The 24,465-nt window shown below is 50.3% G+C and overlaps 1 protein-coding gene across 17 annotated transcripts in view; it reads right to left on the bottom strand.

Moving 5' to 3' along the window:
- DENND2B (DENN domain containing 2B) overlaps nt 1-24,465 on the bottom strand; it is a 151,158-nt gene that overhangs the window by 15,106 nt on the left and 111,587 nt on the right. For 9 of the 17 annotated variants that reach the window (XM_070491032.1, XM_070491029.1, XM_044752953.2 and 6 more), the window contains 9 exons: nt 19,920-21,176; nt 16,092-16,228; nt 8,227-8,378; nt 6,573-6,788; nt 5,563-5,659; nt 4,889-4,933; nt 3,669-3,853; nt 2,470-2,579; nt 2,182-2,251 (listed from right to left, as the gene is read on the bottom strand). In XM_070491032.1, the coding sequence (XP_070347133.1) occupies nt 2,182-2,251; nt 2,470-2,579; nt 3,669-3,853; nt 4,889-4,933; nt 5,563-5,659; nt 6,573-6,788; nt 8,227-8,378; nt 16,092-16,228; nt 19,920-21,176 (2,269 nt within the window). The remainder of the gene's footprint in view (nt 1-2,181; nt 2,252-2,469; nt 2,580-3,668; nt 3,854-4,888; nt 4,934-5,562; nt 5,660-6,572; nt 6,789-8,226; nt 8,379-16,091; nt 16,229-19,919; nt 21,177-24,465) is intronic. The other 8 variants (XM_070491036.1, XM_070491034.1, XM_044752958.2 and 5 more) reach the window with 2 other exon arrangements.

The following is a 24,465-nucleotide window of genomic DNA, read 5'->3' on the forward strand; positions in this document are numbered from 1 at the left end:
CCATATCTGAGTCTCAAGCTTGGTACTTTACAAAAAACCTCTGAGATAGGCACTACTATCCCCATTTTATAGGTGAGTAAACTGAGTTCAAAAATATTAAGCCTGCGCCCAAGGCATGTATCTAGAAGGCATGGAGCCAGGAGTCTGTTTTGGCCTCTGATTTGCAGTCTTACCTCTAAAGCATGCTGCCTTCTGCCAGGAAGGAAGGGAAAGGGACACAAAGACACAGGATAGAGGTATGCTATAGAGTAGAGGAGAACAAAGAAAAAAAGAGATTTGAAAGGTGGGCAGCTGGAGGAGATGTACACTGAGAGCTCCCCAGGCCTGGAGCCTGCAAACGCAGGCTGGGGTGGGTCCACAGGAGTCTACTTCTCTAGCCAGGGGCTGGCAGGGCTCTGTGGCTGCCTCTGGCGCAGAGGCCTGGAGTGCCTGGCAAGGCTGAGTGGGGAGGGAGCAGAGCAGCAGGTGCCTGCCCCTCATGCAGGCTGCTAAGCAAATGCAGATGGGGCTATTTCAGTCTCCAAACCTGCTGGCCACACGTCACAGATCTAAAGAGAAGGCAGAATCTGTTTTTGTCCATATTAGGTCTGAAACTCACTTCTCTCTCTTTCCCTCTCCCCCGCCTCCCCTAAAGCCCCAAGTGATTAAATCAAGTATGTGGGATTTGGGTTAGAATCATTGTGTCCAATCTGCAGGAATGCCGAGCTAATGCCAGCCCCCTTGGCAGGGACCCAGCCCAGGCCCTCTCTGAGCACGCCAGGACAAACATGCTCTTCCCTGGGGGCAGCAGGCCCGCTGCAAAGGAGCAGCTCTGCTCCATCTCTGTTCCTGCAAAGGCAGCCTTCGAAACTCTCCCCTGCAGGCCTAGGTGAATCTGGGGCGTGTTGGCCTCTGCCTGGCTCCCCACCTGGCATCTGTACTGCCCCACATTCCCTTAGCTCCACTCACTGGGCACTCTCCATCCAAATACCTCTTCCCTAGACTACCCTTTGGGGAGACCCAAGAATATCAGACTTGGTGTTAAAGGACTTGGAGTCAATCCTGGCTCTGTCCCTCACTGGCTGTGTGACTTTGGGCAAGTCATTCCACTGCTGTCTCAGTTTCTTAATCTATGGAACTGACATAAACATATCTCATGGGGTATTATAAGGATTAAGAAAATGACATACTTAAAGCACCTAGCCTGGAACATAACAGGTCCTAATAATAGTTTCTTCCCTTTGCCTTCCCTTCTACCTTGAAAATACTACCTCCTCTACTAAACTATCTAAGTTCCTTGAGGATCAGATCCATGTCTAACTCATCTTTACGTGCCTTTAGCACATTGCCTGACCCTCAACAGGTGTATGGTACATGTTTATGAATGAATGAATGAATGAGTGAATGACCCAGAATCCTTCATTTGGAGCCCCTGCTATGCATTCCCCTTGCCTAGGATTTCCCTTATCAGCCCCTAGGAGGGCATCTAGTGAGGCCTTCTCCCACTAAGTCCTGGGAACCCCAAAACATGGTTGACAACCCAAGCCAACAACATCCCTGGGGAGCTCCAGGGAACAGTGCAAGAGGACTCTCTTTACCTTTACCTCCATCTATTTCCCACGACAAATGGGAAGGGAGATGGGGAAGGGCTTCTCTCTCTACAACATGGCTTATATTTTCAAAAACCTCCTTTTCCCCTGAGTTCAAGGTTTCTCTCCCAGAATCCCATAGGAGGTATTGCTCTGTCCCTGCCCAGCCTCCAGCCCTACCAGACGATGGACAGGAGGATGCCTCCCTACATCAGGCTGGCCAGGTATAGGGGTGAGAAAGGTTGTTCTCCACCCAATCTAATGCACCACACACACTGCTGGGGTGATATGATCTTGCAATCAGGGATCACTAATCAGAGCCCAGAAGCCCGAGGAAAATGAATGAAAAGAAAAAGTATAGGAAAGCTAAAGAACACGACAGCCCAGGAGAGGGTGATGCACTCTCTCTCCTGCAGATTATCTTAGATCCTGGGGCCCAATCAGAGGGGCCACTTTGAGTCCTGCCATCCCAGGAGTGAGCGTGTGAGTGTGTGTGTCAGGGTGGCCTCAGGGAGCATACAAGGGAGCAGAATATACAAGCTAAAGTTGAAAAGGAAACACACACATACAAACACTGTGGCCCAGTCCCCGAGGACTGAATGGCTCTACTCACCAGTAAGCGCCTGCAGTAGCCAAAGCGTCTGCTACCATCTTCCCCAGTCAGCATGAAAGAAAAAGTCTCACTGGAACAGGGAGAGGTCTGGCATCAGGGAAGTATCAGAGGACCCAAGAAACAGCCACCAAGAAGAGGGACTGTCATCCCAGGGAGGGGGCTTAGGGCCAGGTTGCTGTAGGAGATGAGGTTGGGACTAGGGTGAGCCCCATTCAGCTGCCCACTGCTATGAGGGTAAAGGAGTCTATGCCCTCTTCCTCCCTCTAGCCAGGCCAGGCTGGGCCTCACCTGCTGTATTCTGACACTGGAAGCCAGTCTTTGGCATCAGGGAAGCAAAACTGGGGGATGGCCTTGAGCCTCTCCTCTGCCTCCCGCATCTGCTTGGTGGGTCGGTCCAGCTGCAGTGAAGAGGAGTATGGAGAGAGATAGACAAGAGAAGACATGGAACCTGGGAGTGGTGGGGGGGGGGGGGGGTGGCTGATAAGCATCTCCTCCCCTGAGAGCCCTAGATGGCATCCTACCAACTCACATGCTTCTCAGGAACCCTGTCCCCACTCCCAATTCTTACAGAGAGGTCTGGGTGTGGGCTGAGTCATCATTTATTCATTCAATATATGCCAAACAAGCACTTACTATGTGGCATCAGGCACTGTGCCACGTGCTGGGGCTACCAATGGAAAACAAAGTAGACAAGGTCCCTGTCCCTGCACAATCTGTCAGGAGAGTGAGATAATCAGAGTGTGCGACAAAAGAAACAAACAGGGTGACACGACAGAAAGAACTGGGTGGGGGGAGGGGCTACTTTAGGGTATCTGGAAAGATCTCCCAGAAGAAGTACTATTTGAGCAGAGAATGAAGAATAAGAAAGAGCTGGCAGCCACGTGAAGACCTGGAGAAAGAACATTCTAGGCAGAGGCAATGGCAGAGAGAAAGGGCTTGAGTGTTAAAGGAAGAGAAAGGAGGCCGGGCTGGCTGGTGATGACCAAGGAAGCCGTGCTCAGAGATAAGAGAGGTGGGGGAAATGGAGAGTGACTGCTTACGGGTACAGCGTTTCTTTTTGGGGTGATGAAAATGTTCTAAAATTGATTGTACAACTCTGTGCATATACCAAAAATCATTGTATTGGACACTTTAAACAGGTGAATTATAAAGTAGGTGTATTATATCTCAATAAAGTGGTTGAAAAAAGAGAGACAGAGATAAGGTAGGAGAAGTAGCTGGGGGCACTTCCTTAGGACCCTTGTAGTCCTTGTAAACAAGTGGGCTTTTATTCTAAGCACACTGCAAGGTGTTCCCTTCGCCTTCATCCTCTGAATAAACACTGGCCCAAACCCACAACCTCTGAAGCCCTCTCTTCCCTCCTGGCTATAAGGAGCCATGCTCAGGGCTGTGGTAGCTAGGTGAGTGGCTACAGCAGGAACAGGATCTCTTCTTCCCCAGATGGGCCAGCAGACAGGTGGTGGAGGAGGGGGGAGAGAGAGCCTCACCTTGGGAAACTGATAGGAGACTTCGGGGAGGTAGGTGTTTCGGGATGGCTTCTTCTTGAGGGACACCACCACAAAGTACTCAAAAAGCTCCCGCTCCTGCCACTCAAGCAGCTCCAGTTCCAGGGTCCGGTAGCTGGGTGCACGCTTCAGCATTGATTGAATGTGGACTAGGCGCTGCGTGTGGGCTGGAGGCAGGTCACACATCAGGAGACAGGCACGCTGGACCCTCACAGGTCCCAGATTAGCCCTGCTCCACCCCAGATTCAAGGCTCTGTCTCTGTGGATCACCTCTAAGTGCGTGAGCCTAGTCTGACACCCCCACCCAGCTAGGTCTTGGGGAGAATTGCCAGGATCAAGGCGTCTACGCCTACACAAAGACTCTGCCCTGACACAGGGAGCAACTGGTCTGAGCCTCCTGGAGCCTCTGGAGGCTGAGCTGGGGTCAAGAGGACTGCCTCAGCCAGGCAAACCCAGGCATGCATCACTAGCAGCTGCCCACCCCTGCCCCTGCCCCTGTGTCAACAGGACTAGAAGATATGAACATCCACGAAGGCTTCACCCTGGGCCCCTAACAGAGTCCTTGGACTTGGACCCTTTGTCCCTATCCCCAGGCCCAAAGTCTACTCGCCCACTTGCCCGGGGGGCCAGCGGAGGAGGGAAGGAGACAGCTAGCCTCAGATACTTTAATCATCCAGGAAAGTCTAGGCAGGGTTTCTCAGAGGTTTGACCAAGGCCTCTGGAATAGGAAGGTCCCAGAACCTTTTCAAGGAGGTGGCAGTCCTCTCTCTAGGGATGGGGAGATGAGTGGCTTCAGGGCCTCCAGAGGACCAGTTTCCTCAGACTATGGCATATTTCTTGCAACCAGAAGAGGTACTCGTAATCTTTTGAACCCACCTCTGACCCTCACAACATTGACCAGACAAATTTCGCACGCAATTCTCATGGACAATGTCTTCGGAAAGCATGGGCAGGATTACCAGCCTTATATTTGGGCAAAGGGAGACATTTGAATTTAACCTTGCAGGCTGAGCTTGCAGGACTAGAAGAACGGACTGCCCTACAGCTCCCTGCTTGGTTGGCCTGGTATCCTGCCTGCCTGTTGCCTCTCCAAACCAGGCCAATTTGGGACTCTGGAACTCTACATGCAGAGGAAGGGAAGCCTGATTCCTTACAGCCAGAGGTTGGAAAGGGTTCCATGCTCTTGGGGAGCCACGCCTCACCTTTGAATCTGTCATCGGAGTCGCTCTCGCTCTCACTATTCTCATCTGGAAAAGTAACAGCAGGAAGTACATGCTTGCTGAGCCACTGCCTTACAGCAAATGTTTTCTGTGTCCCCCCTCCCAACTCTTCTCATGAGGGATGGATCTGTACCTAGTCGGGGCTCCTATGGGCCCATGGCCAGGCACTGAGTGGCCTGGGGCCAGAGTCCCTCAGAGCTCAGACCACGGGTGCTAATCTATATACAAACTCCTATCCATCCAGTCCTGATCTAGGGGAAGCTGAGGGCCTGAGTCAGAAGCTGAGCCAGCAGAGAGGCCTACAGGCCTAGAACACAAGGCCCTGCCTCCAGGAGGCCAAGATTTGAAATGGGAAACAGACCACAGTGCTCAGTAAGTCTGGCCTTTCCTTTTGCCAGAAGCAGATTCCCACACCCACCTCCCTACTCAGGGCCTCACAGCCCAAAGCCTGAACTAACCCATCCCAGGGCTTTCTTCTCTCTTTGGCCCTCCCCTCCTGCGGTGGCCACTTCTTGGCAGGGCTCTACTCTCCTAGAAGGCAGGAGGATTCTGCCATTGGCCCACAGAAGGGTCAACTGAGGCTAATCCGTGTCTCTTCCCTTTCCTAATGCCCAAGGGCCCCAGATACCTGAACCAGCTCAGGCATCAAGGCCTACCTCTCAGTGATGCTGTCTCAATGCTGGACATAGACAGCTTTTTTAACCTCTTCTTTCCCCTCTTGGCATTGTAGATGGAGTTAATTCTTTGGACAAGCTAGGTGAGAAAAGCAGGGAGGGTGAGCTAACCCTAATACCAGCTGCCCCTCCTTCCAAGGAGACGGATCAGTAATTCCCTGACTGATGCAGGTGTTCTGCCCTCCCCGCACTGGGCTCCAGATTGGTCTCCCTGCTGCACTGACCCCCAGTGCAGACTGTCGGGTAGCTTTCCAACTACCTAGCCCCCTAAGTGGTCTCCTGCCCCAAGACCAGGACATTAAACTTAGCTCCCCAGAGGAAGGAACTGTGATCAAACTAGACAGGATGGGAGCTCCTGGGTCCCAAGAGTCACTGAACCAACTGAGACAAATAGCTCCTCAGATGTAATAACAGGAACAAGGATTGGAGCTTTTCCCCTCTGGGCCACAACCTGGGGCCCTGACAGGAAGGAGCTAAATTCCCAATATACCCAAGCATTGTTTGCAGGCTAAAAATACCTTTTGGCTAAATCCTGCTGCTTTGGGCTGGGGATTTGGGCCTGGCTGCCTATGTGTGCAAATCATGGCTGAAAACTCGGCAATTCTGAGAGTTACAGGAAGGAAGACTCACATTTGAGTCCCAGGTCCTTCAAAGCCTGGAAACACTTATGTGTGCACAGAGACCTCAAATTGCAGACCCCACACTCACTAATGGGGAGCCTCCTAGGGACTGGTTTCCATCCACACAGTGGCATGGAGCGCTCCCCCAGGGGTAGAGGCCAGGCTGTCCTTCCCTTCACATCTGCCCACCATTAATCACTTAATGCATCTCTATTAACAAGAAGGAATTAACAAGATGAAAAAGAAAGGCCAGTGCATGGACCCAGAATCTATTCAAGGAGAACGGAGGAAGCAGCCCCAGATTAGGGAAGGCACGGAGAGTAAGCCTCCCGCCTGACCTCCCACCTGCCCAGCCCCAGTCGTCTGGGCTACCTTGGGAATGCGGCGGGCCCGGCGGCTGGACAGCAGCTCACTCGTGGTGCTGAGGCTGTCCTCGTTGAGGCTGGAGGGTGAAGACGGCAGGCTCAGCTGAGCCAGCAGCAGCATGTCGTCATGGCTGTGCCTCTTGGGTAATCGTGGCAGCCGGTGGCTCTTCCTTTCCGACCAGTTCCCACTGCGCAGGGACTGGCTGCTCGGTTTCAGGGAGAGCTGGCAAGGGGGAGAGGATGTGGGAGAGGGACTCACCACTGATGCCTTGCTGGGACCTGGACACAGAAGCCACAGGCTGGCATCCTTGGCTCCCATGAATCCCACCCTGGAATCTCCATCTGCTGGGGTTTCCTCTTCTAAGACCTCAGCTGCTAATCAGCAGGTCAGGGCTAGCTCAGATCCTTGCTTCCACAAAGGAAACTTAACTACTTCTGCCAGAAAAGACAAAAGAGATGTTAAGAAAACCGGGCTCTCATCAGAGTGGAAAGAGAAGGCCAAGCGAGAATTCTGGGGGCTCCTCCTGAGCTTTGGGACAAATTAGACTTTGCTCATTACTGAGCCTGGCTATGAAGTCAGTCTTCCCCCTTCAACCCTTGATCCAGTCTTAAAAGGCATTTCTAGCAGAGGCTGTAATCCACATGCCAGCCTGGCCCTGCTCACTTCTTCCAGGGGGAACACAAGGTCTCCAGGCTCTGACCACCAAAGCCTGGCAAGGCAGGCCTCATAGCCAGTTGGCTCCTTCACTCACGTGGGCCTGGGCTGGCCCCATCCCCAGCCCTGATCTGCTTTCTACCTCCTGCCGTCTAAACTGATATCCTTCGGCACAGGGCACCTTACACTCAGTGGATCCTGCTCACTGCTAGAAAGACAGCACGCCCTGCAAACTCGGTGCACCTCCCACCCCTTGTCTGGATCTGGCATTGCCACTCATCACTCTGCAGCAAGTCCTCCTCCCTCTCTGTCCCCCAGTTTCTTCTTCCCACCCAATCAGTCTGGCAGTACAAATTCAATGGAAGCCTGTTTGAAGAGCACATTAGAAAGGAAAATCTTTTATAAAAACAACTACATCATTCCAAAGCCAGAAGAAATAAGTTTTATATTCTCTAGCCAATGTTATAAAACATCATGGTCCCTCCATTTGCATAGAGAAATAGAGTTGCCCGAGGAGGTTCAAGAAAGCATCTCCATTCTCCTGCCTCCTGTCCACCTGGGCAAGGCCAGAATTTGCTAAAGCCTAAGGGTCTCCTTTGACTCTTCACCTTTCTTCTCACTCTGCCTTCTACCAGTCCATTCCTTGGAGATTCATTCTTATTCCCTCCAACAGGAGTGGCTCCAGGTCTCGTAGACACCTGTCTAGCTCTCCAAATCTGGTTCTTGGGCCTACGCCTGGCCCCCAAATGCCAGTTCTGAGATCATTTCTGCCAGAATATCAGGACTCCAACGAGGACTGTGTCTTCCTGTTTCCCACAGAAGGGGAGGAAGAAAGAAGGTAGGACAGGATGCCCCCCAGAGCATGTCTCAATTGTCCACAAGGATTGTGACATGGTGGAAGTCCCTGAATGCAGAGCCCTTTCTGGAGGTCACCTCCTGTGCCAAGCACTGGCGAGGGAAAAAGCCGGAGTAGAGGCTGGCCCAAGCCTTAGTAGGATGCGGTTACCTGAGTGGGTGGGTTGTTGTACTTCCTGTCCTGAGGACTCCACATCCTGTGCAAAGAGTCCAAGGAGTTCTCAGACAGTTGCTGGGATTTTCGTCCTGTTCTGCGGCTCTTTAAATCCACATCCTCATATGGATTCTCCTTGGGCAGATCTCCTGCAGAGGAGGAAAAGTTAAAAGAAGGGGGAGAAGGGAAGAAGGGAAGAAGGAAACACACACACTCACACACGCACACAAATAAACAAGCAGAATTCCTGTGAACCAAAGAGAATGGCTTCTGCCTGGCCCTTCAGCGCATGAGTCATGCAGCTGCCTGTCTGCAGTGGGGAGGCTGCAAACAGATCCTGGCTCCGAGTCCAGGAGCTGAACCCCCCACCCCCAGTTCAGCTCAGGCTTGTCTGGCTTCTGCTTTATAAATTCAGGGATTGCACAAGACTGGCTCAGCCACCCCTGCCTGTGCCCAGCCAGAGGACAAAGCCAACACCAGGCATCCTCCCTTAGCTCCAGTCCCTCTGCTGCAAAAACCCCAGAGATATACAGTTCAAGGTAGGAAAGGCTTTCAGAGGTCACATGGCTGTCCCTTTACCAACTGCTCCCTGAGGACCCACTTTTGGGGGCTGGGTATGGAGGAATTCTAGAGAACTCTAGGGAAGGGGGCTTGACCAGGCCTCCCTCTCACTTGTTACACTGCTCAACAACCCTTTAGGGCAGGTCTTTTGTCTGGTCCACTGAGGTAACCCCAGCAGCAGAACAGTGATGAGCCAGTAGTGAGCGCTCAGGAATCACTTGTTCAATGAACCGCTCTTACTGGCGTCACTCTTACTTCCTCTACTGCTGACCTCAGCAAGAAGAGAATGATCATCAGTCCCTTTTGGAATAAACTCTCCTGCTGTGACACAGGGGAGGTGTGAAAGCTTTGAAAGGAGTCTGGGCCACAGAGGTCAGGGTATGGGAGAGTTCTTGCTTCTAAGGACTAACTTCTAAAGTCCCTGGCAGTAGGCAGAGTACTGGCACTGCCAAAAAATCTCAGAAAGTCCAAAGCACACTCCCTGCCCTTGAAGAGAAGCCCCTTCCCATAAACCATACCCTCCTGCCCCTTTCCCTCCAACACATACCCGGCCTTTTTTTTTTGGAGGAAGATTAGCCTTGAACTAACATCTGTGCCCATCTTCCTCTACTTTACATGTGGGACGCTGCCACAGCATGGCTTGATAAGCAGTGCGTAGGTCTGCACCCAAGATCTGAACCAGGGAACCCTGGGCCGCCAAAGCACAGCGTGCAAACTTAACCGCTGTGCCACCAGGCCGGCCCTGGACTTTTCTAAAATACAAAAATATCATGAGCCAGGTCAGTCCTGGCTCAATCTTGCAGCAGAATCACAGTGGTGACAAGGTCCATGGGGACTATGAGTAAATACAGCCCTCAGCTCCCCTTTCCCTCATCCTTCCATATCCTCTCCTCCCTATCAATGCCACTTATTTGGGACTTGGGACCTAGGTACCAGTATCCAGCATAAGGCTTTGCTGGAGGAGGCACACATGGTGAGAGCAGGGCTCACGCCAGCTTCTCTCTGCTCAGCAGCAGGACTGAGCTTGGTGATCACTGAGCCCCACAGATGTCTGGATGTGCCTTACACCCCAGGGGAGTTCAGATGCCACTTCTGAGGGAACAGGCAGAAGAAAGAGCTATACAACTAGAAACAAAGGCCACTAGGAGTGTAAGCTTTCCTAGGATAGGACACGGGAGAAAAACCAATCCATATATGTTTACAAATTTCTCAATTTCCAAAGTCAAGATCCCCCCAAACTGTGTATCTACTTATTTGTATCATGAAAAACCACAATGAATTTAGGAAACGCCTTTACAGAGGTGTAGGGGGAGATGTGAAGGGAAGATTTCAGTCACAGCTAATTAGACTGCCACGGGAGCAATATAGTTTTCCGTAACGAATGAGTCAAAGATGGGTCAAGAAAGGATTTGGGACTGGCTGAAGTGATTCCCAACACCAAGCAGAGTCCCCAGCAACTGAACAGACGTTTTCCTGTAACACAGTCATGCTGTGAAAATGACTTGTCTTCATTCCAGAGCCCTGACTAAGCAGAGCTGGCCCAGCAACCCTGCCTCCAGAAGCCAAATATCAAACCTGGCATCCCTTGCATGTTTTCTCCAGCCTACCCCACTGTGGGCACTTAGGGAGGAGTCAGGAGACTCTGTACTTCTTGGTCCCTCTCCAACATATATCCATTAGTGGTGAGGTGGGGGAATCAAGGACTGGAGAATGCCAGGACACACTCTTCCTGATCCTGTGAAACAGGACCAGAGCATCACTGTTCAGATGGGGGCAGAAAGAACATTTATTCCAAGCTCATCAAATCCAAACTGCCTTGGGCCAGATAACCAGCCAGAGTCCTTATAATCATCTGCTAACCTAGAGGATGACCTTGTCTCAAACTCCTTTAGATCAGAGTTTCTCCAAACTATTGACATTTTGGGCTGGATAATTCTTGTTGTGATGAACTGTCCTGTGCATCAGTAGGATGTTTAGCAACAACCCTGGACTCAGTCCACTAGAAGACAGTAGCATGTCCTCAGTTCTAACAACTCAAAATGTCTCTAGACACTGTCAAATGTCCCCTGAGCAGATGGAGGGATAAATGGATGGACGGATGAATGGACAGACAGATGGACAGATGAATGATGGACGGAAGGAAGGAAGAAAAGAAGGAACGGTGGGTGGATGGGTGGACAGGTGGATGGACAAATGAATGGATGGATGAAAGTGGCCCCCCATTAAGAACCACTGCTTCAGACAGATGTTTCTAAACTTCCTAACAGCTTCTGAGTGCCATGACATGAGTCCTGAGGCAGACTCTCTTTTCCTCCATTCTTCCCTCCCACTCTTCTCCTTCCCTCTTTCCTTCTCTCCTTTCTTTCTTTCCCCAGAATCAGAGCTTTGAACATTGATACAAAATCCAAAGCTCCAAGAAACAGATGTAGGAGACAAAGACCCAGGGAAGTAGCAGATGCACAATCCTGACGCACATCAGTGACCACCTGGGAGAAAACAGTTGGGAACACCAGGTTCTCAAGATTAGTACTGCCTCTGGGAACTAAATTTCAGGAAAGCGTCAAATGCCTGTTCCTCCTGCCCGCCCTGACCTAACACCAGCCTCTTTCTTCTCCATTCTCTCTGATATAACCAGGCCACTGATCATTTCTCCAGGAATTGACTGCTGGCCCCCGCCCAAGCCCTGCCTCCCAGCCTGAGCTCGGGCCCTTCACAGCCCTAGTTCACCTGCTACGGTCTACTTCCTAGACTGTTCCCAACTACCTTTCTGGAGCTGTCTCAGAGATACTCCCAGTCATCTCTAGGTAGGAAGGCTGCCCAGAGGGTGCAGATGTGTGGAGACCAAGCTGGCCCTGAGTCCTAGAGCCACTAAACTGAACCTGCGCAGAGCAAATTAATACCAAAGCAAGGGCTCAGAGCTGGGAGAGGAAGAGGGCTGAGGAATAGCCCTCAGAATTCCCTCTGGGGAACTCCCTCCAGCAAGGCTGGAGAAGCTGGAGCTGAGTGGAGAAACACGGTGAAGATCTAGAGGGGCATGGATGGGAAACAGGAAGCCTGGCAGACTGCAAGACTCTCACCTGCATTCCTGCCCACATGGCTTCCTTGAGGGCGGCCCACACTGCTCTTGGAGAGAGAAAAGAGGTAGGCCCTCTTCCCCAGAGGCCTGCCCTGAGCAGCCCCATCTCATCAAGCCCAGCTGGGGAATCCAGAGGTCTCAACCCTTCCCAGCTTTGCTGATGAGATAAGGGACAAGGGCATCGCCAAGAATTTCTGCTTTGCACTCTTTTAAAGGAGCTCATCAGAGCCCAAACTTGTCATACTGATTCTCTTGAAGGAAGAACCCAGCCCTACCCGGCCCTGCCCCCACTCCTCCCCACAGCTCCTTTGGTCATTAACCACATGTGCCAAATACCCTTTTCCCCCAAAACACACACACACAACTGGAACAACCAGTTAGGGAGGGGTGTGTATGTATGTGCACAGGCACTGAGAATTTCTCCAAACAGAATCCTAAGCTTCCTGGACCACACCCACGGCTAGGGCCCTGAGTCTGCCGCTTCCCTCCCCAGTCCTTTCCCGGTCCCAACCAGCTGCTTCTCCTGGTTCTCAGCCTCTTCCCCTCCCTCACACAGTGGAGAGAGGGCCAGGATAATGGCCCAACTCCTCCCACAACGCATAGCATATCAGATGGAGCCCTCTTAAGGGGCCAGTTGTTACCCACCCTCCAAGCCTGGACACCATTTCCCAGCTGCCCGGGCACCATTCCCTGGGCTGCACCTCTGGGCTGCAGCCTCTATGCTGTTAGGTGCCCTTTGTTTCTTACTGTTTCCCAGCCTGGGGAGAAATGAGAGAAGAAGATAGAGAAAGTGTAGGCTCAAAAAGCTTTGCAGTAAGGCTGACTGGCTCTGTACCCAGCTCCAACCCCACTCAAGTTCCTGGAAACTCTCCCTCAGCCCTAGCTAGCCGATGGGAGTGGGAATCTCTGCAGGAATGCAGCCCAGGCTCCTTGGGCAGGCGCCGAGGCCACTCCACATAACTCCCTAACAAGCTGCTTCCTTGGGTGCATTTTTAAGTGTCAGGCTCAGAATGCAAACGCTTTTAAGGCTTTGTAGAATAGCAGCATCTTCTAGGGGCAGATGTCAAATTGGACAGGCGAGAATTAACAGCCCCAGGAAGTAGTAAGGCAGTAACTTTATTTTTGAACCCCCCCCACCCCGACCCTACTGCAAATTAGCAGGACGAACCTCAGCCTGTTTTGGAGTGTCCCACCCCAGTTCCCCAGGCATCATGCCTTGTGTGGGCAGGAGGCCAACAAACTCCCCAAGGCCCCTCATTCAAGTCCACTGCCCACAGAGAAGACATGCTAGTCTGTGGGCCAACTGGCCCTCTACCTCTAACAGAGCAGGAACTTCGGTCCAGTCAGCTAGTCCCCAAGATCAAGACAGCACGGGAGCTCTCCCTGCCCCCGCAACAGCCCCATTATCACCTACCCAAAACAAAGCTCCTTCTGTCCCCGCGCAAGTGAGGCAGCACAAGAGCTGGATATTCCAAATGGAACCAGAAATGACCTTAACCTCACAGAGCACAGGCTGGAGCAAGAAGAAGGAGAAGGCTCCTGGGAAGTCAGAGGCACTGGTCAATCCGAGGCAAAAAGTGAAACTGACATTCAGAGCGCAGCAGCAAGGGCCCCCCTAACACCTCTGGGGGGTCCAAATTCTTGGGCCTGTCTCCAGGGAAGGAGAAAGGGACAAAGCAACCAGAACCTAAGAGAGAGAGACATTCTTCCTTGTACTTCCCTCTAGCCTCTCTGGTCAGGTCTCGAACTTCAGACGGGGTGCTGCGGGGGAGACAAAGGAGGAAAATGTGCGCAGGGCACAGAACTAACTACAGATGCTGAAGTCCATCCCACCCCCACCCCACAAGGCCTGGATCATTGCCCTGCCCTCCCTCCCACATCCTCCCATTACTCTTCCCCTACCCCCTGCACAAGCTCCAAGGGTCCAGAAGTTAGGTGAGCAGCTCAGGAACATGCCCCAGCTCCAAGCTCAACCTGCATCAGCCCTCACCCCTAGCTCTAGCTCATACATCCAAGAAGCTTCCAAACTGCTCCTATATTTTCTTGCCTCTTCATACATCTCAAAGTGGCAGAAAGTCCCCTCCACTGAGTGAGGAGGCTGAGGCCCAGACGCACGTGCCTCCCTCTTCCTTTTCTCTCTCACCTGACCTAACAAGGCCCAGAGAACAGTTCTGTTGCCCAGGACAGTGCCTCCCCAAAATTCTCAACCCTCCCCCACCAGGCAGTGCCCCCAAACAACCCCAAACAGAGCTCTGAAAGTAGAACTCTGGACAGGGAGGAATGGTTGAAGCATCCCTTTCTCTTATTTCAGTTCAGTAGATGCAAGAACATTCCCCCACTTGAAATCCCTGGGCAGCACAAAAGGGCTGCCGAAGCCTTCTCAGAGAAGAGAGAACAGTGACGACCACAGTGATGGCAGTGGCTGATATACTGGGGGAGGGAGAGCTGAAAACTATAGCCTCCTCTGCCCACTGCAGCAGCCACACTGGGTGCTCACAAGGGCGCTGGGCAGCAACGACATGTTACAATTTCTTAGAAACTAGAGGAAATAAGAATACACCCTGTAACAGAGGTAGAGATGGAGATGGAGTTGTGCCTCTGATCCCCACAGCTCTTGATCTCAACTCTGGTGACCCATGTGGACAAAGCTTTTTCCCAGCGATGAGGGAAAAGGCCTCCCTCCCCAAATTCTTGCTGTTCTACGGATCTCACTCCCACAGTCCTCCTGTTATGACCTAATTTGGGATGGCTACATACTATACACAGTGTTCGTGGAAAAGCAGTGCCTGTGGATAGTGGGTCTGAGCATTGCTGCTGTCGCCCCAGAAATGCTGGCCCAGCTAGTTGTAAGGAGAAAACGATGAAACTGATGTCTCATATCAAATGAGGGAATAGATGACCCTCTCTTCCTGAGATTCCACAGTCTCATAAGACTCTGGAGGGTTCTCCACTAGGGCCACTTCGCTAATGTGTTAACTAAGACCATGTTCTCCAGCCTCAAGGCCTAAGACAGAGATAAAACAGAGACAGAGACGAGAGATGGCGTGGTCAGGCGCACAAGCACACTGCTTCTCTTCTCTTCAGTGACCTACGCTGACACACACACTGGACTTGAACGAAACTGAAGCCCCCACTGAAGAGAATGAGCCCAGAATTGAAATGAAAGCCAAAAATAAGCCCAACTCAGGCTAGACTATTGGTTTTTCACTGACCCTCAAATACAAGTTTGCCAAGACCAAGTCCTCCCAGTTGTTAGACGACAATTCTCTATGATGTCTTACATTTCTGACCTTCTAAGCAAGAGGAATTAACCTTTCTGGACTATCTTTTCAAAGATATTTATACAGCGAACAGCCTTGGAAGACAGAGACAGTGACTCCCTCCAGGGCAGAGGCAGATTAGTTTCCTGACCAGAATAATGGGATGTCTCCTTCTGGGGCAAAGGTTGGGCAGGTTTGCTAACAGCACTTTGAAAAGATTGGGGTTTCCTAAGCTTGGGGACACAGACCCACTGTGTGTGCAGCCTCTACCTGGCCCTCCTCCACACTGCCCCATGGGACTCGAGCAAGAGAACCCATGTGAACAAAAGCTCATGCTGCCTCCTGCGCCATGAGTAATTAGTCCTTTGAGATATCTGTGAAACTGGAGCAGGCTAAACTTGTTAACTTGCAAGCAGAGTAAAATCTCAGATGCTTTCACAGTTCTTGACACCACTTACCTTAAGGGAAGAGTGGGAGAGATATATATTAAGGATGAGGCACTGCTAGGTACTTTGATATATATTTTATCTCATTTAATCCTAACGATAATCCTACAAAGTATTATTATTATTGTTGTTGTTGTTGTTGTTAACCTCATCATCATCATTTTGTAAGAGAAAATAGAGGCCTGAGAAAGATGCGATTTGCCTAAGGACACACAGCTAAGGAAGGGCACCTGTTGGACTCCAAAGCCTTCTAAAAATAAAAGAAAGGGATGATGTGGTTTCCTCCTTTCGTGGTCCCAGACGTCCTTTGGGTTTCAGTTCATTCAAGGCCAGGCTTTAATCTCTTAGCTGCCCGGTCTTTGCTAAGCTGCTTTCTCTGATGTTCATTTCCTTGAAGTTCCAGAAGCTGGGCCATGTCTGCCCATGGTGAATGAAGTGGGACCAGGGAGTGTCCCTCCTGTTACTGTTCTTCTGCAGCCCCCAGAGACAACCCAGCCCACCACCTATGCCACTGCTTACCCACAATATCTTCATAGGCATTCTCTTCTAAAGTGCTTTTGGATCCAAACTTGGGTTGGCTCTCAGTACCATTCTCAGTGGGAGAAGAGGGGTACAGGGACTGGAGACTGGATGCATCCTCAAACTCAAAGGACTTTCTGCGAATAACAAGAGCGTGAGTCATTCCAGCTGAAAGAGATTCCTGCTGCCTTGTTGGGGAATGCCCACGGACAACAGCAAAGACCAGAAGTCCTCTTCACAAAACCAGCTACTGAGCAAAGCATCAAGATGGATCCAAACTTACCACCCAAATGAAGAGACAGATGGTCTGAAAGGCCCCAGCCTGGGTGCCTGCAAATAATACCAATAACAACTACCACCACTGAAAACGGTGCTGCGTGTTAGATGCTGTGTCAAATGCTTTATATGTATTATCTCGTTAACCTTCACAGTGCTCCTACTAGGTATTACAAACGAGGAGATGGAGGCTCAGGGAGCTAAAATGACCAAAGCAAGACTTGCCCAGGCTGTCTGACTCTAGGGTCTGAGCTTTTGACTTGGGCCTCCAAGCCCTGGGGAATATCCTCCTTGAAAAGTATCTGCCATTACCAAAGGAACTGAGTGCCTGATCTGCCTTCAGAGTCTCAACATCATGTCTGCATCCTACCAAGGGCTCTCAGACTGCACAGGCAGTAAGGGCTCAACATTGGACGGGTGATGCCCAGGGCTGTGTTTAGGGGTCAGGGAAGCTAGTGGTGGGTGGTTTGTTGAAACAGGAAGGGCTGAGCCCTCAAAAGAAATCACCCCACTTCTGAGGTAGAACTAGGAGGCCAATTTGCAGCCAGAAGCTACTTCCAAGACCAAGCTTCCCTTCAGCCAGTCACTTGCTCCTTCCCACTCCCCAAATAACCTTGCCCTGTACTGTAGAATTTCAAAACCACAGCTTGCCAGCTCCTCAGACACCTTGAGCCCACACTACTCTCTACTCCTCTCCTTTCCCAGGGAGGTACTTCCCTCATCTAAGATGACCCCATCTGCATCTTCTCCCTCACCAAGGCAGGTCCCAGAAGTTCTCCTGAGGAGGGAGAGAAGGAAAGGACTGACTGAAGCCCTCCTCTCACCCATTAACACCTCCCTCCTCCTTGGGGAACCTTTCAGCCAATGAAGTCCTTTCTTGTTTAAGGAACAACTCCTCCTGAGAGCCCTGGGGTGCAAGTCAAGGACTGAAAATGTCCTAAACGCCACAGCTTGTTCTCAGCTTGCCTGGCTACTCGCAGCACTTGACACAACTGAACGCTCTACGTTGGCACTCTCCTCCCTTCGCCTCGATGACACAGTCCCTCCTAGTTTTCAACCGCCTCTCTGGCAAGTACTTTTCAGGCTCTTATGAGGGATTCCCCCTTTCCACCTGCCTTTTAAATGCCAGGGTCTCTTGCAGTTCTGTCTTCAGGGCTCTTTTCCTTACTCTGTACTTCCTGGGGGCCAAATATTTATGGCCAACACCCTATCTGCCATTTCCACCATGATGACTCCCAAATCTGTCTCTGGCCCAGACTACTCAACCGGTTAAATATGCAACAGCTGAGGGCAGTGGTTCTTGAATGTTGGTCCACAGACCACTGTTTGGTCTGAGACCAAGCTTTCACTGACATATACAGTGGAGTCAACACCTTATGCAGCTGGTTTTCAAGTCAGCAAACAAAACACAAATCATGTTCAGCCAAATTATCCTTGAAAATCCCTCAGGGAGGTACCACATTGAGGACCAACACACTGTCTTTCATTAAGACTAATATCGTCAGTTTCTCCCCCAGATTTTTAAACAGATTTTTTTCTTTGGTTGAATACCAGAAGAAATATTTGGCTTGTATTTTTTTAAAAATAAAAAGCATATTAAATATAAGAATCATACCTGGCACAACAGAAACAAACTCACCATCTCACGCTCCTTAGGGAAACATGCTCACTGTGTGGAAAGGCAAATAAAACAGCCTGTACTTTTTGAACCACTTCTTTTTTTCCAAGAGCACAGATTTAAATTTGCTAAGTTAATTCTTATATGAAGTGACTCCACCATATATGGCATATGTGTGTGTATATTATATATAAATGAAATGTGTGTAGGAGTATATGTAAACCCTTCTGGCTGATTTACTCCCCCTCACCCCCTTTTTTCACCTACCTAACTGCTTTTTGCTCTTCTAAATTTAGCTAAGCAACTCCCTCTACGAGAAGGCCTCCCTCAGTCCCCAGTCTAATTTAGATGTCTCTTCCTCTGGGTCTCTGCAGCATCCTACACTGACACCGATCATGGCACACAGCACAGCATCTGTGATTTATTTGTGCATCTATCTCCTGCACCAGATCACAAACTTCTTGAACGGAAGAATCATGTCTTATTTGCCTGTGTACCCTTGACCAGCTCACAGCAAGCTCTAGATGGATGTTTGCGGAAATGGATGAATAAGGACAAAGCAAACACTCTTGGTAGGCTGTTAAAGACTTAAAGAATCAATGAGCCAGTTGGGGCAGGCAAAACATGGCATTATCTTTAGTCAAAGGCTCTTCTGGCTCATGGGCCTGAACCTTTGCCATGTCTTCCTCTCTGCACATGGCAGGAAAGTTTCTATATGAGATAGGTTATGCTTGATGAAGCCTTAATGGGGTCAGACTGAAGAATCCCCAGATGTGAAACAAACCTGAATGCCCACCTGACTTTGTGTTAGAAGAGAAAGGCAGTGAAGGGTGAGGAGATAGGCCTTCCAAAGGAAGCTGGCTCCCAGCCTACTCGAATTCAGAGAACAAGATGCCTGTCAACTTTCACCAACTGCAGCAGCTCCAGCTCCCAAGTCACTATAATTGTGGAGATGGCCCAGGTAGTCCAGGGTCAGGAATGCTGACACTAACCAGGAAACGAATGTGAGTTTCAGAAGAGGTCATTCTTGGACACAGCCAAGAGGTAGGTGAAATGTTCTTTCACTCCTTTTTCCATCAGTCTCCTCTTACAGGATCCAAGGATCCCCTCTTCATACAGACCCAGGATTCCTATACAGCTAGACAGCCCTCAGGAAAGAGGAAATCTTGTTAAATGTGTTGATACTACTGTGTTAGTGATAACATGCAGTATTCAGATAATGCTTCACTCAAAAAAATCAATCTCTTTTTTTTTTTTTTTTTGGGAGAAAGATTAGCCCTGAGCTAACTACTGCCAATCCTCTTCTTTTTTCTGAGGAAGACTGGCCCTGAGCTAACATCGTGCCCACCTTCCTCTACTTTATACGTGGGACACCTACCACAGCATGGCTTTTTGCCAAGTGGTGCCATGTCCACACCCGGGATCTGAACAAGCGAACCCCGGGCCACCGAGAAGTGGAACATGTGAACTTAACCGCTGCGCCACTGGGCCAGCCCCAAGAAATCAATTTTTAATGCCAGCATTTCAGGTAGTTGTGAGGTAGAGATCCTACTAGTCCTCAAGGAACTGCCTATTCTATCTAAAAGTAAGGTGGCCCTACCCTTCCCACAGAGGACTGAGGAAGTTTTGACAGGGCTGGTAAGTAATGCAGCCTGACTCTACTCCAAAGGCCAAACCAGCCAACATCTTCAGTACACAGCATCTGGAAGAATCGCTCTCACCCTCCCACTCACATTTAAGTATCCTGATCCTGCAAGAGCAGAACAACAATCTCTTTTCCACCTAACTAATGTTACCACCTAACAATTATTTGGTGCTTCAGAAATTATAAAGCACTATTGACAGTGACACACAACTACAATGTGCTCTTGCATCCTCCATTGAAAAGAAAGCCACTGTGCCCAGCTACAAGACACCGCAGGGGCATTCGTTACCTGCTCTGGGACTTGCGGTGACCACGCATGTCCTTCTTGGGTCTCCGGGTGACCGGTGGGGCTGGGGTGGAGGGCAGAGGGGGTGGAGCAGCAGGTATGGGTGAAGGAGGTAGACCATTGCTTGGCTTACTCTTGGGATTCTTGTCAGCCTCGTATTCAAAGGTGCGCTTGGGTTTGGGGACAGGGTTCACAGCGGGGTCAGGGGAGCTCTTCGATGGCAGCAGCTGGGGGCTCGAGCTATTTCCAGGGGTCCCTGGCTTTGTGGAGCCACTGCCTTCCCTCTCCGGGGGTGGGCCCGCCTCCCCCGCAACTCCAGCCACTCCTCCTGCCCGGCTGCCAGAGCTCACACTTGCACTCCCCGACAGTTCCTCCAAGGTGCCCAAGGTCCCAGTCTTTCTTCTCCCTCGGTCTACACTGTAGCAGCTGCTGGGGAGTTGGGGGAGTCCCCGGCCTGGCTGCTCCTTCAGGGCCTGTTCAATTTTCTGAATCCGACTCAGCACTGCTGAGCTCTCTTTCCTGCTGCCATGCCCCCTGAGGAAGGCACTGGGCTCACTCCGGCCTGGCCGTTTCTCCAGCCGGTAGAAAGAGTCCCGGACAGGGAGTGCCTCTCCTTCCTCCTCGGTCTCAGGGTAGGAACACTCGGAGAAGGTCCTGCTCATCCTCCGGAGGCCCTTGAAATCAAAGGTCTTTTCTGAGCTGCAGGGAGACGGCACCACGCTGGGACAGCCCACACTGGGACAGCCCTCACTGATCACCAACTCGCCCCCAGAGCCCTCCCGTTTCTCTCCACACATGCTCATCCTGGGTGAAGCATCTCGGCGACCCTCCCATGCTGAAATCTTCTCCCGGATGCCCAGGCTGTGGGTACGGGTGCCAGTGCGGTTCAGAAAGACACTCCGTGAGCCAGCAGCTGGCCCCAGGGACGGAGTGCTCTGGGCAAGGGGGAGGCAAGCAGCTACTCCCTCTACATCCTGGGCTGCCTCTTGGACATTCTCCTTCTGGTCCTCTCTCTTGCACACTGGGCTTCCGTCCAAAGAACTGAAGCTGGTGGCCTTGAGGGGACAGATGGGTGGTGAAGTGTCTGGGGAGGAAGCTTGAGGATTTTTGGGTGAAGGATCACGGGGGTGCCAGTCCTTGAGGAGCAGCCGGGAGCTGGAGTGGCTTGGGTACCTGCAGGCTGACGTTTCACTATCACTGAGGGGGTAGATGGGACTCCTTGGTGGGGAGAGAACTGGAGGTGGAGAGACTGACTGAGACCTAGAAGAAGAAAAAAATGGAAAAGAAGAGAAAATGACAGTTGAGTGGCCTGACAATCAGAGGCACTAGACTTCATTTTTAGAGAGCTCAGTATCTCCTTCCTGTAGCACTCTCAAGCTAAAAGTACTCTGTCCAAGTAACGCACCTTCAAAGCTATCCTCAAGGAAAGAAACAGCTCCTTACCCACAGCAGGCCAAACTCAATGGGGCTCTCTGCCCAATTCATCCCCAGAGATCCTGAGTAATGCTGGAACACAAGCTGGTTCTGTGACAAGTGAGAGAATCCCAAGAGTCTCCATCTGCCACTTAGAGATCAGTAAGACCAGTGGTTTGCTGCTAAATGTTTAACAATCAGCTCTCTGGGGAAGAAAGCATAGATTTGTAGCATTTGCCAATTTCCGCAGTATAAATATTCCTACTGTCTGATTTCAAGTTACCAGTGTGACCTCACAGAATGTAGAGTTGGGAAGAGATGCTAATGGTCAGCTCTCATGAGCTACAAAGCATCTCCAGCACTTCACTTCCTGAAGTAGACCCAAATATACACTCAAGCCCTTTGATCTGTCTCCTTAACAAGCCCCTACCTCCCCTGAGACTTCTGCTACTGGACACAAAATACTGCACCTCAGCTTGGGTCTTGGTCAGAATTCAGATCCCTGTAGGTCTCAAAAGGATCAGGAAGGCCCCTCAAGAAAGAGTCCTTTCTACTCTCTCAATGAGGAGGTTAATGGGGAGGGGAGACCAACTCTTTAGGCAGCTCCAACCTCCAGCAGGCATCATAGCAAACAAGCACCAGCCATTTCCCAGCTCCAAATCCACATACAGATCTTATCGAATATCAGGAATAGTTCTACATAAAGGTTTTTACATATATTAACTCATTTAATCTTCATGAAAACTCTCTAATTATTTGCATTTTACAAACGAAAAACACTGAGGCATAGAAGGGTTAAATATCTCATCCAAGGTTCCTCAGCTGGGAAGTGGTGAAGTCAGGACAAGAACGTACACTATACTATGGTGCTTCTCTAAAGAGGAAGGTGTGGCCTCTGCCATTTTTGTGAACCACCCGGGGCCCCCAGACATAACTCATCAGAAACCCCCACAGCACCGGGCACAGCCCTGTCTCAAATGTAGCATCTCTACGTATCAGGAGACCTCTTGGTCTTCCCTACCAGACGATGATTTCTCCCAGACGGAGGGACATATTCACAGGGCTCAGTGAATGATGAACAAATAAAGAAGGGAAAAGGTAAAGGTGAGCTTACTGAAGAGAACCATGAGCATACTTCCTTTTCAGTACATTTTTCTAGTTGTCTACTAGGGCAATCACTGTCAACTTTCAGAATTCTTCCCAAACAGTTTGAATTCAAAGACAGCAGGGTTCTGCCAGCACTGCACATTACAAAGGTCTACCTGACCCTAATGCCATGGCCCTCAAAGCTAGGCGGTCCAGGTTTGCAGGCTCCAGAGTGCCATGCCATCCACAGGAAGGCAGCCAGCTGCCCCTGAGCCAGGCTGCTGTCACTGCTTGCTCACACACAGAAAACCCAGCTCGGGTGAGTCAGGGATTGGCCAACAATTCCCTGTTGGGTCATAGCCTCTGGCTGCCCCAGATCAACAGGAAACCTCAACATGCTTAAGTTGTTTTTAAAAGGGCAAGTCAAACAAGAGCCATCCCATGTGTACATGGGCACAGATGAGGGAAATTCGGTGCCCAGCCAAGCTGATGACCAAAGAGACTCTGCTTAGTAAGGAGGTGTGAAAAGAATTAGCCTCAGTGCTCCCTAGGGGAGGCAGCAGCAGGGTAATACACCAAGCTGAGCCTGGGGAGATCTCAACCGACTCACAATCGAGAGAGGTCTTAGATCCCTCATTTATTTTATAGAGCCACGGATGCAAAAGGCCATCAGTCCAGCCCTATAAGGCAATGAGTGTCTGGGCTACACAAAAGACTCTACGTCTCAGTTATTCTCAATGGGAGGTGAGAGAAGATGGCTCTAATAGAGGACACCTTATCATTTGTTTATTCACTCAGCAAATACTTAGTGAGTACCCACTATGTGCCAGGCTCTGCTCTGGGTGCTAGATACAAGAATAAACACAAGAGACAACAATTCATGTCCTTGTGAAGCTTACATTCTAATGGGAGATGAGAGGCACTTAATGAGACTCAGAATCTCTTAGGAAGCCATTTCAAACTACATATCCCTCCTCTCTCCAGACATTTTGATATATGTTCCCTAGGGATGTCTCCTCAAACCCCAAGGTGAGAATTTACCAGTCCATGGAGCCACTGCTACTTATGAGGGGTGTGGCATGGCTCCCATAGACGGGATAGAAAAAGGGTGAGGACTCTGGTCTGATTCTAGCATGCTCTCAGAAAGAATGATTCTATAACCTCCCTTAGTAGTTCCAACATAAAGAAATCCCACAAGAAATTCTCTTAATGCCTGGCCTGCTTTAACTCTTGTGAAGGGTAAAATAGAGAAGAGACTGGCCCTTTCCTTTTAAGGTCCTGGTCTTCACATCATTGCTCATCTGTGGTCCAGAGCTGCAAGTGCTCCTTGCCCAGACTCCCACAGGCCAGGCCCAATGCACGTCAGTAACTCAGGATGGAAAAGGGGGCCTATACATGCTGACCTGGAGCCCAGGCACCCCTGGGTTAATGACAGAGAAGGCAGCACTCACTCACTCCAAGATCCTGGGGATAAATTTGTAAACAAAATAGATAAGGCCCTGCCTCATAGGGCTGCGATTCTCAACTGAGGGTAAAACTCACTGTTACTCTCCATATGTTTCTGATTCTATCCCTTATTAGGAACGTGATCATGGGCAAAGCTACTCACTCTCTCTCAGCTTCCAGTTTCAGTTCCTCAAAATTGTTCTAACTACATCACAGGGTTGTCATAATGGGCAAATGAGACCATGGATATGAAATGACGTCATACAGTGTAACTTAATAGGATTGTTAATTATCATTATTATTGTTTTTCATCAGGTTATGCTAGGCCAGTCATTCTCAATAGAGGGTAAGAACATCATTGTCTTAGGGTTCAGGTCTCAGTGTAGCCACTGACAAGCTCCATGACTTTGAGTAAATAACTGTATCTTTCTAAGCTTCAGTTTCCTTATCTGTAAAATGGAGGTTAAAAGAATGCCTATCTCAGAGGATTGTTGTAAGGAACAGAACAATGCACGTCAAGTGTTGAACTCAGTGGCTACACACAGTGCTCAATCTTAGTTTGATAACTAACACTAACAAGGGGCTGATTATTCAGAAAAACTGC

The sequence above is a fragment of the Equus asinus genome, chromosome 20 (assembly GCF_041296235.1).
Source record: "Equus asinus isolate D_3611 breed Donkey chromosome 20, EquAss-T2T_v2, whole genome shotgun sequence".
Lineage (NCBI taxonomy): Eukaryota > Metazoa > Chordata > Mammalia > Perissodactyla > Equidae > Equus > Equus asinus.